This window comes from Sebastes umbrosus, chromosome 6 (assembly GCF_015220745.1).
Source record: "Sebastes umbrosus isolate fSebUmb1 chromosome 6, fSebUmb1.pri, whole genome shotgun sequence".
NCBI lineage: Eukaryota > Metazoa > Chordata > Actinopteri > Perciformes > Sebastidae > Sebastes > Sebastes umbrosus.
In genome coordinates this window covers 33,417,765-33,435,764 of record NC_051274.1, presented here as the reverse complement: position 1 = coordinate 33,435,764, position 18,000 = coordinate 33,417,765, and the positions used below count along the sequence as shown (strand labels likewise).

At 36.8% G+C, this 18,000-nt stretch overlaps 3 protein-coding genes across 8 annotated transcripts in view; 1 reads left to right on the top strand and 2 right to left on the bottom strand.

The window, feature by feature from the left end:
- Positions 1-4,834, bottom strand: part of prdm16 (PR domain containing 16) — a 337,870-nt gene extending 333,036 nt beyond the window's left edge. For 5 of the 6 annotated variants that reach the window (XM_037772560.1, XM_037772554.1, XM_037772553.1 and 2 more), the window contains exon 1: positions 4,753-4,828. In XM_037772560.1, the coding sequence (XP_037628488.1) occupies positions 4,753-4,828 (76 nt within the window). Of the gene's footprint in view, positions 1-4,752 lie in introns of all 6 variants that reach the window. The other variant, XM_037772558.1, reaches the window with a different exon arrangement.
- Positions 4,835-8,867: 4,033 nt separating this feature from the next.
- Positions 8,868-12,124, top strand: LOC119489349. Its single transcript, XM_037771658.1, has 4 exons — positions 8,868-9,375; positions 10,483-10,573; positions 10,733-10,818; positions 10,918-12,124. The coding sequence occupies exons 1-4, from the start codon at positions 9,180-9,182 to the stop codon at positions 11,949-11,951; spliced, it is 1,407 nt and encodes a 468-aa protein (XP_037627586.1). The 5' UTR covers positions 8,868-9,179; the 3' UTR covers positions 11,952-12,124.
- A 1,063-nt stretch (positions 12,125-13,187) lies between these two features.
- Positions 13,188-17,182, bottom strand: LOC119489262 (chymotrypsin-like elastase family member 2A). Its single transcript, XM_037771497.1, has 8 exons — positions 17,113-17,182; positions 16,885-16,973; positions 16,702-16,799; positions 15,104-15,226; positions 14,842-14,978; positions 14,307-14,452; positions 14,002-14,154; positions 13,188-13,275 (listed from the first exon to the last, which is right to left on the bottom strand). The coding sequence occupies exons 1-8, from the start codon at positions 17,147-17,149 to the stop codon at positions 13,258-13,260; spliced, it is 801 nt and encodes a 266-aa protein (XP_037627425.1). The 5' UTR covers positions 17,150-17,182; the 3' UTR covers positions 13,188-13,257.
- Between the last annotated feature and the right edge of the window lie 818 nt (positions 17,183-18,000).

The window sequence follows — 18,000 nt, the reverse complement described above, 5'->3', positions numbered from 1 at the left end:
CTGTAGCTGAAAGTATGCAAGACTAGTTAAACTGCAAAAAACGTACGGAAGAAATAGTTGAAGTTGAATAAACCTTGGAAGAACAATACTGGGAATGCTGAGTCAGCATTCCCACAATTAAATATTGTGGTGCTGCAGAGATGTCCAGCCCTACACATCATATTCTACAGACTTAAGAAAACATCTTTGTTTGGTACAGATCCCTGCAAAAATCACACCATAATCAATTTAATATGTTTGTCAATGAAAATGAGAATAATGATGTAAAATATATCATTCCCTCTTATATCGCAAATCATATTGCAATTGCATATTTTTTTCAAAATCGTTCAGCCCTATTTTGGAAAGATTCTTTTTTTTAATCAAATGTAAATATTATCACTGTCAAATATAAATATCATAAAGCAACCTCTTACATTAATCATCCCGTATTTAATATATATATATATTTTTGATTTTAATTATATATATATACTGTATAATTATATTTATCTAATTTTATTGTGTTGTTTTTTTATATTAGATACTTTTTATATAAATCTATATTTGTACATTAGTAGTTAAATGTTTATAGTAATCAAATGTTTACCGTATTCAGTTATGTTGTCTTTGTTTTTAGCTGTATTTCTATTTCTCTGTATATTTAATGAGAGCAACGAAAAAACAAGCGTACAAATTCCTTTGTGATTTTTTGTCTTTTTCCCCCTTTGCTTGAAACTACCATCAACAACTTTACTGCCGTTGCAGAGGAACTGTATAATACTACCTAAACTCTCTACCTGCTCACTTGATCTTGTTCCAGACACTTGGGATTTACATCCACAATCTGCAATTGGTAGTAAAGACTGTATGCTACTGCAATATTGCATGAAAAGAGATATATAATATATATATTTTAGTAAACCAAATGAAATCAAAAGAAAACTAAATTCCAGCGCACACAAGGATACTGGCATATACACTATTTTATTGACAAATTATATTAAAAACAATAAAGAGCAAACTATAAATTAAATTAAATAATGTCTATGCACACTGGAATTTAGATTTCTTTTAGTTTACTGTGGTTTAGTCTGCACTAGCTGCACCCTGGAGAGAAGCATTACTGGAGACAATACGATCTTCAGTTTGTTTATATATTTTAATTTGATTTAGAATTAACCCTTCTGGCTATAGTGTAAGGGTTAATCCTGAAATATTAAATCCACTTAAAGAGACTTAATATGGCATGCTGTCAAGTTAAGTCAAGTGCTTTTGCCCACAAACTCTGATAACATTTTTCTAGAATTTTGTCTGGCTCAATAACGTGTCCATGATTCAGTTATTCCACAGCTGATTGGCTGTTATGTTTGGCATGTTCTTTAAGTGTCTGTGAGCCACGGCAAGGAGACATATTCTAACATCTACATGTGCAATACTGGTAGATAATCAAAAAGGTAAGTAAGGTGTAAGTTAATATCTTTAAACATCAAAACATTCAGCAGCAAATTCCATGTTCAGTTGTACTTCAAATGTGTCAACCAAACTTTTGTTTTCATCCCTCAAACACCCATCTGCATCATCCCACAGCATTTCTGTCAGGGACAATCTGTTTTCCATTTCAGTTTCCCGATACATATAAAATGCACAATGTTGAGGGTGTTGCATTGGAGTCAAAAAGGAGCCCCTGAGCCCCTGATGATAGGGCACCAAACTCCTGATGTGGAGCTGCAGAGGCTGCCTGTGTTTGTCTGTCCTCCACTCTGGAACATGTGGTTTTGGTTACAGAACGTTTTACTGCTCAACAATGTTTCTGCCTTGGAGCTCGGCACACTGCATAAAGACTACTTTGTCCCCTGATGCCCACACGGGAAGAGTCTGCCTCATTGTACACACACGCACACACAGGGTGATGATGACATCAGCGAGGCCACTGAGCCCATGTCGATAAAGGTACTATTTTCCACTTTAGTGGTGCACTGCCCCACTGTACTCCTTGTTAAACAGCACAACTAAAAGTCAAAACCAATATTTTCAATACCGGCCATTTCCACTGTGCTGATATTAAAGTTTGACTTACTACCTGCCTGTATGTCCGCTATCCACTGCAGCACCAGTGCATACTACAACGCTACATAGCACTACCAAAGTCCAGGCAATATGACAGACGGATCATAGAATAAAAGCAAAAACAGACGTGCCGCCATGCCATGTGCTGAAACTAATAAAGATCAGACAAACTGAGCAGTGTATTTAATAAAATAACAATGAAACAAGAACTCAGAAAGAGGAGAATTACTCATGAAAACAAATAAAGCTTCAATATCGAACAGTAAATTACTGAATTGTAACAACGGAAAAGTGTGCAAAGTCAAAGAGGTGACAAGTGAATGCATTTAATGTCACTGACACAAGATCACACCTCTTTTCATTCACAGTGGTCTTTTACAACAAGAAAATGTGATTGTGATCTCATGGCCCTATTTGGAGGAGGTGATTAGCACACCCAGGAGTGCAAAGTGAAAGGCTATGGGCAAGTGGGAGGATGTCTGGCATGAAGTCACTGCGGTTGTCACTTGGCACACTTAAAATCATGTTCTTCAGAACCGAAGTGGTGCTAAACACTGGTCATATGCATCGACAGAGCTGGTGCAGCGGGGCCATTTAACAGCTTCTGCCCTATATCTAAACTCCATGCTGTGCTATATTTAAACTCCATTTCCCAGCAGCAAACCCGCCCCGGCCAACAAGCTCTGACTAATACTGGGTCGAGAAGCACTTATTAAATGAAACTTCATTTCTTTTTACATTGCTGAACTTAGATATCACCTGTCACTTTATTTAGAAACTGATATTAAACCAAAAACTGACAGATTAATTCATATGCATTTTTTGAAACTGTAGTTATAAAGACTGCAGCCAATGCAAGATGAAATGACTGCATCAGACTCAACTGTGCTTGAACTTGAAAAGGACCCTCGCGGTTCATCACAGCGTCCATCTAACACCCAAAACATTTTGCCCACACCCCGAGGCCAACAACCTGCATAGCATTTGGTATAGCCTCCTAACCCCGGACATGGTAACAGATGGGCGAGGGTCAAAGCCGAGTCAGAGAGAGACATCCAGGAATTCTACAGAGTGCCAAAAACATCTCATCGCAGCACAGGAGAGGCTGAAAGGTTACATTTGTTCGACATTACTGCTGGTTGGGTTTAGTGCAACGGACTGGAAACCTCACACCTGCTGGTGTCCGAGGCTCAGGCAGACACTGGCTGTTTCACGTCAAAGTAAATCTGTTCAACAACAACAACAAGGACGATTTTTGTTTTTCTGTAGAATAAAGCTATTTTCTGACAAAAAGCATCACATGCCCACACACTTTGCATCCAATTAGGGTGAATCAGATATTAATGTCATGGAAAAGGAGCTGTTTCTGTGTCCATATATGGTTATTCATCAATATAAATATGAAAGTAGACCACAGTGACAGCACAAAAATGTGGGAAGTGTTACAGTATGTCACCAGTACAACCAGTGCCGAGTAGGGATGTCAGGAGAACCGATACTTCAATAACAAGTCAATGCCAAAATTCTGAAAACGTAATGGTACTTCTTTTTCTACAGTACAGCGGGTAGCGTCAGGGCTTGAGACTAACATCGCCCCGTTGACCAGGGGACGATAGAAAATGTTTGGGACGCAGTAAACTCACTATCAATTCGTCAAGGGGACGCACCCTGATAATGCTTCATTGTAACAGGATGTACCATAGAATTACATTATGATGCGTTCAGGCTCTGTTCAGTAAAAATGAGTATTTGGCGAAGGTAAATTCTAATGTTATCATGATGTGTTCAAATGTTATATTGTAAAATGTCGTTTTTGGTGAGAAACTTGAGTAGATCCAGTTGTTTGAAGGATATATTTTCACAGCAATATAAAATAGATAATAAAGAGGGAATTATGACCTGTTTAACTTCCAAACAAAAAACACTATGCAAACATTAATAAAAGGAGTGGATGTTGAAGTACATGGGATTTATTGTTTTACTTTTGTTTTTTACTGTGGTATTGAATTGGTATCGAGAACCTTGAAATTTCACTAGTATTGGCATCGACTACTAGATTTCTGGTATTGTGACATCCCCAGTGCCGAGGATTAACTTCAGAGTTTTTAAATCTAGCCCTAGTAAACAAATACAAAATCACATCACAGCTCCTTTTAGTTAAAAATAAGTAACTCCAGTTCTAATATAAAACAAATTTAACAAGCAGGGTCATTTTTACATAATACTACCCAAAATAAATCCACAGTTTAATAGTGCCAATCTGGTTATAGAATAAATATTCTCCATCATTCACCTGCTAGCTGAAGACCCACTGTAACATACCATGTGTATGGTTTATTGTCTGTGTTTTAGCTTTACCTCATAATAAGTAATCCTTATTACTGAAAGGGATTTCTTCATTAATGACATGATGGTTGTTGGTTAAAATAATGCATTTAAAAATGTGTTAATCTAGACATTATCATTTTAAGTAATACGCAGTGGTTTACAATATACAGTATAAAAGATGAATCAGTGTGTTATGTGCCGTTGTGGTCCAATTTCTGCTTAGTCTAACACACAGTTCAAGTACAAGTACCTCTTATTTGGACATTGCAACGGTAAAGCAGCCTTTTCACGGTGTGAAACTGCTCCTGAACAGTAATCTGTCGCCATCGTGTGGCAAAAGAAAACAACTTTCAGACACACTGCTGTTGAACTCACCACTGAAGCTCTGCCATTCCTCAGTAAACGGAGGAGGACTCGTTTCAGGTGCCAAGGTGTCATGATTGATTTTCATCATCGTATGGAAAGAGACATGCAAATATTTACTGAGGAATATCCTATGTAGAATAAATTATATGCAGTTTATCCTCTGTGAAATGTCAACAACAAGTGAATCAAAGTTTTACCTGTCTTGCAAAAATCCACTGGAATCCACCCAGACGTGATCCTTCATTAAATCCCACTCAGTGTAACCTGAAAAATGCATAAAACCAACTGGTGACCTTTATTCTGAAGCTCATATTATCTATCACAGATTTATGGTTAATAAAAAAAAGAAAATAGCTTTCTGTGATCAGCGTTAATGACAATTCCTTTAAGTAAAAATAAAATCATCTGATTATAAAAGCATCTTTCTGGCAGTGTTTATAACTGCAAATAATGAATTAATAATGAATTATTTCACAGTCAAATCCTTTTACATTACGCATTTACACCATTTTCTGTCCTCCTCTAAATACCGAACAGCCACTCAAGTTGCTCTTCAAAACTTTGCTTGCAAATGGATCGATAATGTACTGACAGATTTCTTCTACTTTTGTCCAAAAGCATTAAGTCACTTGATACATTAGAATATAATTTCTATTCAAATAGAGGTTGAAGTGTTAACAACCGAGGTGAAAGCTTGTGATCTCAGGTAAATATATGATGGAAGTAATCTGAAAACATCAGAGGAGAAAGGAAAGATAAGGTTTCTTATTTAACTGCCATGACTTGTTTTCCTGTGTTGCTAATGATAATTAACATGCAAATGAGCCCTGGGAGCAAAAACAGGGGCACCGTGGTTCTCTGTTAATAATTACTGTGGAACATCACGGTTATAAATGAGATCTTTCCAGGTACAAGACAGGACAGTAATTGGGGTTGTGACTAAATCACCTTTAACATAGAAATTTTGTGCTGGAAAGTGTGTATTATATATTATATATATATTATAATGGTTTCTGTTCATTTTGTGTGTGTCAGGTCCCAGGGGAGAGTGGTCCATAGTGGGGATAGAAAATATAAAGTCTAAAGGTCGGAAGTAGTGCCCTTTTACCATCCCTGTTCTGCATTTTAAAAAGCCTTGTCCTCCTTTTAATAGTCACCAGTATTCACTGTCTGATCTTCTATTCTAAAGACATACAATACCAGCATTGATGAGCATGATGGTGCTAATAATTAAAAAGTGTATATAACATCATATTTTTAATATGCTAAACCTGCTTCAGAATATAAAGCACAAACACATTATTAATGTGAAATGCAGAGCCCTTGAGAAAAAGACTTGCTTAAGGAAAGCCCTGGGATTTCGTTCTATATTTAGGGATCTTATGAACGTTTAAAAACAAATTCTAGAAATATTTTGCACATCAGCAATAGGATGGCTTCATACTTGGTAAAAAAAATGGAGCAAAAGTGAAATTAAAAGTAAATGTTATGATGGCCTTTAAAGCTAAATACTCAGATCAACAATACTGTTCTGATGCTGTGAAGAGAAGTCTGAAAGGAACTGGTTGTAAGCAAATCACATTATGATGGACTACAGAAGTTCTAAAACAGAAAAGCAGACTGCTCTCATCCAGGGCTGGATGATATGGACAAAATCTTCTACCACGATATAAGTCATTTATAATATCTCGGTAACGATATATATATCACGATATAGCAGGTTTGCTGGTTATTCAGTATAAATATAATCAATATATGGAATAACCACATGGTAAAGCTTATTTATGTATACTCCTGTGTGAATTAAATACTTGACAAATGAAAAGTACTGAGTGTTTTCTCATTTTAAGAACATTAGTGCAAAATGAAGAAAACAGTTTTAAGTGAAATTATAGAGAAAAATAAATAAATATGGGCCTGGGCTATTATTGTTATTATCCATGACAAGTCCATAAACAATGTCCTTTTGAGAGAAGTTTACCAGATGAGAAACTTTAGATAAAAGCCAGTCATGTATATCATAAAGCCATAAAGCTCCAGAATACAGACAATGACAAAATAAATGATCAGTAGTTTCAGTATCATCACAAAATACACAGTTATTGGTTTCAATTCCAAATAGTTGTCGCAACAAATCACTGGATGTTTTCCCCCCTTGGTCTTTGTTATTATGCCTAAATGGGTTACAAGTTTAACTTACTTCTGTGTTTTACATAGAGCTATGTGAACATGTGATTTATTGCTATTTATTTTACATTATTTACTGTTTTTTAATATATGTACATTATGTATCTTATTTTGTTTTCTGGGATTTTTACTCTGAGTACTTAGTATCCTTTTGTGTGTGTCATGATACATGGATGTTATAATGTCTGTCTATCGAATCTTTATTATTATTATTATTCCCCCAATACAACCAAAACAATCCTGAGAACAGAACCCAGGGAGAGTAAAGGAGGTGTCCTTATAGATGCCTGATTAAAACCTGTATTCTTAATTCAATTTGTGAATCCAGTTATTTATTTCTCTTTTTAAACTGCATTTTAAAAATATCATTTTGAATTCCATTATTTATTTATGAATTAATTAATATATTGTTATTGTCCATGACAAGTCCATAAACACCATACCACAGGTATTGGTTTCAGTTCAAAGCTCGCTATGTGTTGTTAGCGGCTAATCAAAAGAAGCATTTATTACAAACATTTAGAGATAATGATGGTGAAGTCACTTAAAGGACGAAACATTAAATAAACCAACTTACCGGGTGGCAGGTGAACTTCTGAAGCGATAGTTGAGGATATTTCAGGTGTTACAGGTGTGTTTGGTGTTAAAGAGACACCTGAGGTCGTTCAATCTAAGGCAAGTAATCAATCAAGTTCTTCTTCGCTCACCGTCCGACAAAAGAGCTTTCTCTGGAACAGCGACACGCTCTGCAGGCATTCTGGACTAGTGGACAACGTCGGAACTGCAAGTCGTTTACTTCCACATTAAACACATTATTCTCTCTCATATACTGTGTTGAAAAATACATATTATTTGGACTCATGCTTTCATTATTTCTGAAATCCTGGTCATTGTGTCCTTATGATGAAATTTAAATTCCATGTAAAGAAATTGATTGAAGCATTCACACACACAAAAAAAAAACAAGAGGGATAAACCACCATATAATTTGCCAAGTAGCCTATTGACACTCGTATCTGATAGTTACTTGCAGGTTATATATTATGCATGTACACTGATATTCACACTGATACTATGCTGGAACTCCAGGTTGCAAGATTGCAAGAGAGTCAGACAATGCCATACCTATTTAGAAAGATTTCTCTCTTGTTTTAACATCATAACTCTTTGATGTGACATCCTCGTGTCCTACAGGGACATCTAGTGGACACATGTGGTCAAAGCAAACCCAGTAGTAGTGAATGCAATATTTATGTTTTATAATACCTTTTGTTTTGTTTGTTTGTTTGCTTGTTTTTGTTAATACAACGACGAATATACATGGCACTATGTCAGAAATGCATCACTCCAGCATAGAGGCAGGGCAGGAATGGGACTTCAAAGGGTTTGTGAGTACACGTTATAGGATAAAGGGAGCAAACTATATCTTTAAAAACAAGGTACTAATAATATATATAATTATTAATATTCGAACTATTAAAGTTAGTAATTGTTCTTTTTGTAATTGTGAAGTGGAAACTATTGAACATCTGTTCATATTTTGAAAAATATATTACACTAACAAAGATTGAGCTATTACTCACTTTTAACAATCCCAGTTTTTCAGCAGATGAAATTTACAGAATTCATTTTTTTTGTTTTCATTTATTTAACCTTTATTTAACCAGGTAATACTCATTGAGATTAAGAATCTCTTTGAAGTGAACATATTCAGAACATTTGATTAATAGCTTAGCAAACTATTATATCCATAAAATGATATGTCTTAAAGACTCTTTTATACTTTTAAAGATACTGATTTTAAGACATATTTGACTATGATTGAAAACTCCAAAATTCTAAACTGGCAAAAACTATTAGATTATTTAGACGTTTCAAATTTATTCCAATTGTTTAACACATCTTTTTTTGTTTTTATTCATCTTTTCTTTTCCTTTCCTTACATTTTATTTGTTGTATAGTTTATTTTATTTTTTTATTTTATATTATTTGAAAAATCTGAACATGTTTATGTAGCTACCATATTGAACTTTCTGAATAACGTATATAAATATAAAGTTAGTAATTATTAATGTAAGTTAGTGAGGACTCTACATACTCCATGCAGCAGGGGGCGGTATTCACACTCAAAGTTAGTTGAAGAAGACGTTGGATGCGCGCGCAGACACGGGGCAGAAAACCAGTGAAAGCAGAGAGAGGCTATGGATGTACTGAGAGAAGCAGACTGTTGAAGATTACCAGAGGACAACATGACACGAAGCTGCTGTGCTGTAAACTGCTCCAATCGGACCAGTGATGGATGGAAGATGTTCAACATCCCGAGAGGGAAACATCCCTTCCAGCAGAGGAGGAGAAAGCTGTGGCTGGAGGCCGTCAACAGACCGGACTGGGGTTCTGGAGGATCCTGCAGAGCTGAGAGTCTGTGCAGTGCACATTTCATCTCAGGTTCATAATCTTATCTGTTGTCTGTTTGTTATTACTAATACTGAGTCAGCATCAGCTATAAGGTGATGTGTTTAGTATGTTTAGTCAATTTAATCTTAATTTTGCTACTAACTTCCTGTTGTCAGAGTGGTTGCCAGGATACAGTCAGTACCCACAGTGGGAACTTCTTGACTGTTTAAAGGGTTGTTTCACCCAAATTATGAAAAGAAAGAAAGAAAAAAAAAAAGAAGAAAGTAGGATTTTTGTTTGTGGTGAAGAAACCAATATGCCTTTCCAGAAACACTTTCCCACTTACTTTGGGTAATCCACAGGGAACATTGTATCTGGGAAATATGACGGAGCATTAGGGCAAAATTGAGGGGGAAAATAAATCTGAGATTTCGAGAATAAAGTCGTAATATTACGAGAAAAAAGTCATAATTTAATGAGAATAAAGTCATACTATTTCAAGAAAAAAAAGTTGTAATATTATGAAAATAAAGTAATAATATTACGAGAAAAAAAAATGTAATTTAATGAGAATAAAGTCATATTTTTTCAAGAAAAAAAGAGACTAAAGTCATAACAAGATGCTCCACATTCCTCATTTTCACACAGGCTGCACGCTGCTCTATTTCCCCTCTAAAATAACACTTACAATTACTACTTTATAATATTATGACTTTATTCTCGAAATCTCCGATTTTTTTTTTCCTCAATGTGGCCCTAATACTCTGTCGTAGGGAAGAACTAAAATATGATTTGACAATTTTAATACTGGGCTCTTCCAGACATCTAAATGAAAAATCTATCAATCTGTTCTTTTTTAATAAAAAGAATAAAAATAAACCTTGTGTTGTTCAATATTAAGAGCCACATTTCTAATTTTTAAGTGCAAATGTTTTTTTATCCTTTAAGAATTTCAAAATAAGGGCGTATCTTAAAGATGATGATATGTATTGATGTTTTCACTTTGGATAAATGATATTGAATTGATCATTAAATCGATCCAGATCGATGGATCGTTTCACCCCCTAGAATATATTATCATATCACCCACCTGTACTCTTTCATATCACTGATTTGTGTTGCCATGCTGGTTTACTAACATCCTTGTTCTCATATCAGGAGAGCCATCGATGGACTGTGACAGCCCGGATTTTGTACCTTCTATTTTTAACCATAACATGCAGAAGAAGACCACATGTGGAGCTGAAAGGTTGGTGCTCTGTCAGACGGCATTTAATCACATTCTTCTTCTTCATTTGTTTGGTTTATTCTATGTTGATTATTGTGTTATCTCAGGCTCACACTTGTTATTTATGAGCTCATACAGATTACTGAAAGGTAATTTTTCCTGCACTTCTGTGATTCACAGGAAGGATAAACCAGAGGGAGGCAGGAAGAGGAAGCATTCTGGAGACACTGAAGCCGTTCAGACCTCATCCTTTGAGTTTACTACAAGTATGCAAAGCTATAACAGAGAAATACCATATTTAGGTTTATGTTTATATATAACTGGTTGTAAAAGCTCATGGCTTGTTTGTTCTCGTTGCTGTGTAGCAGACGAGTGTGACCTGGTGCCACGGAAACAGATGGACGCGCTCATCCTGCAATACAACCAGCTATTTAATAAGTACGAAGCTCTGAAACAAGAACTGAAGGAAACACAGGAAGAAAACGGACGACTGAAGCAGCGACGACAGAGAGCAACGTTTGGGTTTCATTCTATTAAGGATGAAGACTCCAGAGTTCACTTCTATACAGGACTGCTGTCTTTGCAAGTGTTCATTTGGCTGTTAAATAGTGTTAAAGGAAGTGCTGTTGTTCTGAGGGACGAGCTGAGCTGGGAAGACCACCTGCTTTTGGTTCTCGTGAAGGTCAAACACGGATTCACTAACAGATACATCGCCGAGAAATTTGGAGTGTCGTTCTTCGCTGCTTCAAAGATCGTCAGAGAGTGGATACCCGTGTTGTCTTCTATACTGCGTCCTCTTATGATCTGGCCCTGCAGGGAAACAGCTAGAGCTAGTTTACCAAAGTGTTTTAAAGCCAAGTATCTGGACTGTCGGTGTGTCGTCGACTGTACTGAAATCCTGATAGAGAGAACCTCAAACCTAATAGCACGAGCTGAAACCTGGTCGCGTCACAAAAACCAAAACATTATGAAGTATCTAATCGGGATAACACCGGCGGGGGCGGTTTGCTTCCTATCGGACGGGTTTGGAGGCCGCGTCTCCGACAAGATGATGGCATCAGAGTCGGGCTTTTTAGGAAAGCTTGAACACGGCGACGTGGTTCTCGCCGACAGGAGGTTTCTCCTGAGAGAAGAATTGGCGAGTGTCGGAGCAACATTAAAGATCCCACGCTTGACTAAAGAAAAGTCTCACAGGCGCGGCGACTCCTGTCGGCCGGCGAGAGTCCGCGTTCGCGTGGAGCGAGTGATCGGTCGCTTTAAAACCTTTCAGATACTCAACACTGTGATCCCCCTCAGCCAGATAGACCTCCTGGATGACATCGTCACACTGTGTGCAGGTCTCACCCACATTAAGGCCTGTATTCCAGTGATTGTAAAAGAAGAAATGGAGGACACGTGATCAATATTGACGGGAAGACACAAGGAGAAGAATCTTCTCAGGACAGTTCTGGACACTTTTCTCTCTGTGTACAGAGCTGTATGTTTGTGTTCATTGTAGGGCTGCAACTAACCATTATTTTTAATGTCAATTAACTTGTTGATTATTTTATTGATAAATTAATTGTTTTGTCCACAACTCAAAGAGTTTACCGTCATAGAGGAGGAAAGAAACCAGAAAATATTCACATTTAAGAAGCTGCAATCAGAATTTAAACTTTTTCCTTAAAAAAATATTCAAACCGATTAATCAATTATCAAAATAGTTGACGACTAATCGATTAATCGTTGCAGCTCTAGTGCAATATCTTTTCAAAGGTATTTTGCTCTTTGCCTTTTGTTGTTCAATACATCCTGTACTTTTTTTTTTTTTGTTATTTTCCAAACCCAACTCGTAATAGGTCATGTTTTTGCACATTTATACGCTGGACTGACATTTATGTTTGTATTAGATTACATTAGATTAGATTACCTTTATTGTCATTGTACAAGTACAACGAAATGGAGTTTGCAACTCTCCATCATATACACGACGCATTAAAAGACACTCTTATAAATATAAATATAGGGTACTATACGAGCGACAGCTATAAGGTTAGTGACCAGTGTCGTGTACTGTATGCAAACTGTCTTAAAGGGCAGTAAAAAATAAGTAGATAATCTAAAACAATATAATAGACAATGATTATAAAAAATAATTAAATACACAATCAATAGATATAGGCAGTCTGCATGTGCAATATCATTAAACTAATTAAGTAAAGTTGGATAAAGATGGTTCTATGGGCAATATAATATCATCATGACTGATAACTTTATATTGATGCCAAATATGTTTTTGTTTGTTTGTTTATTTTCAATCCTCAGTATTTCTGTCATATGAAACAAAATGTATTCTTATTCTTATTATTATCAAGTGTAATTAGTGGTCATCACAGTAAATCATTTGGGGAATCTAGAAATGTGTTTCCAGCAGTCAGGAGACCTGATCATTAGCCAAAGTGAGAACTTTTGCATAGCAGGCAGGTCTTTGGTGAAGGAGATGATCTGTAACTTAACATGTGACTATAACTGAAAATCATCCAGAGTTCACATCATGTGAAACAGTAAAGGTGATATTCACATTTATAGTAAATGAAAAACAAAACGTGTAAAGTTCAGTGTAACAAACACATATAAACATACACCACAAAAACCATTATTAGCCACTACATTCTTTATTTGATGAAGTGCAACGACCAACAACAACAACAACACAAACCAACATCTTAGTTCCTGGTCATCACCTGGAAAAAAAAACATAAAGAGAATATTTTAAAAGTACTCCACTAGAGGGCGCTACAGCACCTGGGCTTCTTAATCATTGCCATTTCACTCTTCTGAGTTTCTCAAATTGAGATGATAATTACTGTGGTATTTCATAATTTATATAATTTCTAGAAAATTATTTAAATTTGGCAGAAACTAAGAATGTAAAAAGAGATTTTTGCTGCTTTTAAATATAACAATTTCTTAGATATTTAATATCCAGAGCCATGTAATAAGCACAACAAAGGTCTGTAGTTTAACGTGGCAATCTGAACGTTTTTAACTTAAATAAACATCTGTTAAATCACTATCTATCACCATACAATGTAACACACAGGCCCACTGATGAAAGTACTGCAATATTCATATATTTGCAGTATTATGAAATGCTGGTTTACAGTTTTTCTCCGTTGTGTACACACAAAAATCCAACTATGCACACAGTTCTGAAAATGTGAAGCTCATGTAACAACAAAAAGACTCCAGACTGCTGAACTCTGAGCACAACTTCATTGTTTTCACTCAAAAAGAAATTCGAAATCAACCAGGACTAAAACCTTAATAAGGTCTTTCTGTTTTTTGATTTGTCCTAAAAGCCGGTAAACAGTGTGTCTCTTGTCTGCTCAAACTAAAACTGTATCTCGTCAGTGCATCATGAGAACTTTTTGATAAATGTTTTACTATCCGGTGCTTCTTTTACTCACGTTGTTGATCCAGGAGATGTAGGCGCTGACCCTGGTGAAGACGGAGGGCTTCTTGGGGTAGTTGCAGCCCATGCTGGAGCCGAAGCTCACCACGCCGTGGACGTCCCAGGAGCCATCAGGGTTCTGGCAGTTCAGGGGACCGCCGGAGTCTCCCTGAAGGGGGAACGGGGACAAATGGGATATTTGAAAAATTCACAGATGTTTTTTTTTAATTAAATGTATAGATGTGCTTTGAGTGTAAGGCTGGGATTTAGTTTCTACAGTGAATGACATGAGTTTGTCAAATTAAAAGGAATCCGACTCACGTTGCAGCTAGCCAGGTCTCCGTCTCCTCCGGCACAGATCATGTTGCTGGTGACCAGGCTGCCCCACCAGTCAGACCTGGTGCAGGTAGAGTGGCCGACCACAGGGAGGAGGGCCTGCTGCAGGATGTCGGCGATGGGACCTCCAGCTGTAGGAGAGAACACGGCATTCAGATTCAGAGATTCAGTCTATTCCAAAACTAGGTTCACTAGGTCCAGTTTCCATCAGAAGTGGGTGAAAAAAACAAGTTTCTTAATGATCAGAAAGGATTAACAGAGATTATACATCCTGTCTGTTTGTATGAGCTTGTATTAAATGTTTCTATCTAATCAGCACAGAGAACTTTGACTTCCATTTCACCGTTCATGGTGAGGAAAGAAGTGTAATTAAAGAAAAGAGTGTTCAAATTCAACTCAAATGTATCTTAAAACTGAGAGGAGAAGGTGGAAACAACTTTGAAATTAAAGATATGGGAGCACATTAATGTCGCCAGCCATGTTTGAGTGTCGTGTGTGTTGCTAGTAGAGGCCTACTCACTCCAGAGACGACCCCAGCCGGTGACGTAGCAGGGAGCATTGTGAGGCATGATGTCTCCAGAGTTGGGAAGACATGCAGCCATGATGGCGTCGGTGAAAGTGACGGGAGTCGACAGCTTGATCAGGGCGATGTCGTTACTAGAACACCACATTTAGAAAAGAGGATGTTAATGAGCATTAGTAGCATGGGCAGAACACGCTTAACAAAATATAATCACAGCAGCATAATAGTATATAAAATGGAGGGAAATGACGGAGCCCACCGGATTCTGTAGGAGTCCCAGTTCTCGTGGACAACGATCTTGCCGGGGCTGATGGCCATGGAGCCAGCCTCGTTGTTGGTCTCCAGGTTGTGTTTTCCCAGGAAGACTCTGTAGGTGCGACTGCTGCTTGGACACATAAAAAACCCATAGAAACAAGAGTCAGAGTTGCTTTAGTCTGAGATCTATTCAACAACACCCAACTTACTGATAACAAGTACCAATACATTACATTATATTACTATAGGACGACTGCTGCCAACATACAGTGTTCATCTAACTCTGAAAATGAGTACTGCCAGTGTAAACTACAGTGGTATTACCAATAATTAATATTCTGATTTCTATAAAATAGCCTGTTCTTAAATGATTTCATGGAATAAAAGTAGGAATACTAACAATCAGTTTTAAAGGGATAGTTCAGGTGTTTCTCAGTGGGGTTGTATGTAACACTTCTCCATAGTCAGTGTATTACAACAGTAAATGATAGTCGGCACGCCTCCAGTTTGGAGAAGCAGACAGGAGTACCGACATGAAAGCAAAGCGATGTAACAAAACCAATTTTAGCCACCTAAAAAAATCCATATCAGTTTAAGTGTACGCTATATTTAGAATATTTTACCCACTTTATCTAGCCATCTGACATCCTTTTCCGACGGGGAACTGAAGCCGTATCAATCTATGCATTGCATAACATTTTATTGCTGATCATTATTATCTCTTTTATTCCATTTTATTTTATTACAATTTTATTATTTTAATACAATCTGCTTATTTTGTGTAGTTTCATAATTTTTTTTAATTTATTTGTATTTTTATTTCCTTGTATTTTATTTATCTTTTATTATCTTAAATACCCATCTCTTATTGCTTTCTTATTCAATGAACTTTTATATTGCTTGTTTTGGTGCATTAGTCTCTAAATCCATTTTAAACACTCTATATTTTTGTCAATCACCTGTCCAGCACTTTGAATTGCATTTGACTTGTTTGAAAGGTGCTATATAAATAAAGTTGGATTGATTGTTTGATTGATTGATATGATCTTGCCAAAGCAACAATTGACTGTTGATCCTGTTATTTTACCTAAAATTTGTTTTTTTCCAACGGAGTCTGGTTACTTTGAGAATAACATAGACAACAACTTCAGTTCCCTGTCAGAAACATAAAATATATAGCTGTCTCACTGGCAAAAATATTGTAAATAAAGCCTACAGTTTAAAGGATATTGATTTTTTTAGGAGGCTAAAATGTGTTTTGCTGCCGGCCCCGTCCACAGCAGTACGTTGCTTTACTCCCGTGTGGTAACTCCTGTCTGTTTCTCCAAACTTGGGTTCTGCAGACCATCATCTACTGAAGGTAATACACTAATTATGAATAAGTACTTCATACAACCCCACTGCAAAACACCCGAACTATCCCTTTAAAGATTAAACTGCATTGTTACGACCAACTCTGTGTATCTGACATATCAGACTGCTAGAGTAAAGTATACACACTTCCTCCGTACTGCCTCTACCACCCTATCTATCAAGAGCCTGGCTCTCTTTGTCCTCGTGTACCTTCTTGTTTTCAGATTTCTTTTAACGTTTTAAACCCACCCGATGCAGTGAGCGGCAGTGAGGACCCACTGGTTGGAGATCAGGGTGCCACCGCAGGTGTGGTAGAAGTTGCTGCCACTCTTGTACTGCAGGGACACCTGAGGAGAACAAACATGTTTTATGACTTTAGGAAATGGAAAGAAGACAGAGAATTTAAAAAGAGAAGCGTTAAAGGGAACATACCTGCCAGGGCCAGCTGTTCTCACGCACATCATCTCCACCAACCACCCTGGTGACGACGGGAGGGTAGGTGGGCAGGCCGCACCCGTAGGCTGAGAAACAACAATACACAATATAGTGATTTATTTAAACGGTTATTCTCTATCTATCAAAATACTTCATATCAAATGTTGACAGACGTATATGAAGCAACACATTTAATTGTCCGGTCAGAGTAGTATCAGAGCTTACCACCAGCGACAAACAAAGCCAAGATCACGAACATCATTGTGACGGTCTTCTGTAGAGGTTCAGGGGGACGTGCTCGTCCTTTTATAGCGCTTGAACACACCTGCTGTTTAAAGACCTAAAAGGTGTTGCTCAACGTTTGCCTCGGAGCAGCCAGGGAAAGTTGGTGGGGGGAAAAATAAATCAACCTTGGAGATAAGTAACCACAGATATCCCCAAATACACCTTATCTGCCCAACGCAACCTCTGTGTGAACCTCACAGGTGTCTCACTGTGACCTGAGGCGGTCGGGTAACTTTAACTTTAAATAACAGACCATGTTCACACTCTGTATGCTTATACACTCATTCAGTCTATCTGTGTTCTATCAAAGAAAATAAAAGCGCTGTTCTATTTCTATACGTGAATATACTGTACATAATGTATGAAATTAAAATGTAAGTTGCCAGGCTTAGAAGTCAGTTTATTGTCTGGGAAACAGAAATTCTGTTTTAAATATATCTTACTGTATATGTTTGCATATATAATAATAATAATAATAATAATAATAATAATAATAATAATCTAAATAAATAATAAACTAAATAAATAAAATAAAGCTCTGGTGAAATGGCTGCAGTCCAGGTTGTCTGTGTGCAAGTGTTTTGTATGAGCAAGTTTTAATGTTGTTAATTTATGTGTTGTCTGTTACTTTGACTATAACTGTCTTGCTGCTATCTTGACCAGGTGTCTCCCTTGTAAAGAGATCTTTGATCTCAATGGGACTAACCTGGTTAAATAAAAGAATAAATAAATAAATAAATAAAAGAAAATAAACTTTATTTGTATTTTTCTTAACAAAGTTCCAAAGTGCTTCACAACAAGAAAACAAATACAACAATAATAATTAAA

Bases quoted from the DNA above. Each gene is read 5' to 3' on its own strand.
- LOC119489262 (XM_037771497.1), bottom strand. From the start codon at position 17,149: ATGATGTTCGTGATCTTGGCTTTGTTTGTCGCTGGTG. The intron at 14,453-14,841 runs GTGAGTAGGCCT...TCTCTCCTACAG, and splicing joins CGGCTGGGGTCGTCTCTGGA to CTGGAGGTCCCATCGCCGAC. The intron at 14,155-14,306 runs GTGAGTCGGATT...TTCCCCCTTCAG, and splicing joins GAGACCTGGCTAGCTGCAAC to GGAGACTCCGGCGGTCCCCT.
- LOC119489349 (XM_037771658.1), top strand. From the start codon at position 9,180: ATGACACGAAGCTGCTGTGCTGTAAACTGCTCCAATCGGACCAGTGAT. The intron at 9,376-10,482 runs GTTCATAATCTT...TTCTCATATCAG, and splicing joins CAGTGCACATTTCATCTCAG to GAGAGCCATCGATGGACTGT. The intron at 10,819-10,917 runs GTATGCAAAGCT...GTTGCTGTGTAG, and splicing joins ATCCTTTGAGTTTACTACAA to CAGACGAGTGTGACCTGGTG.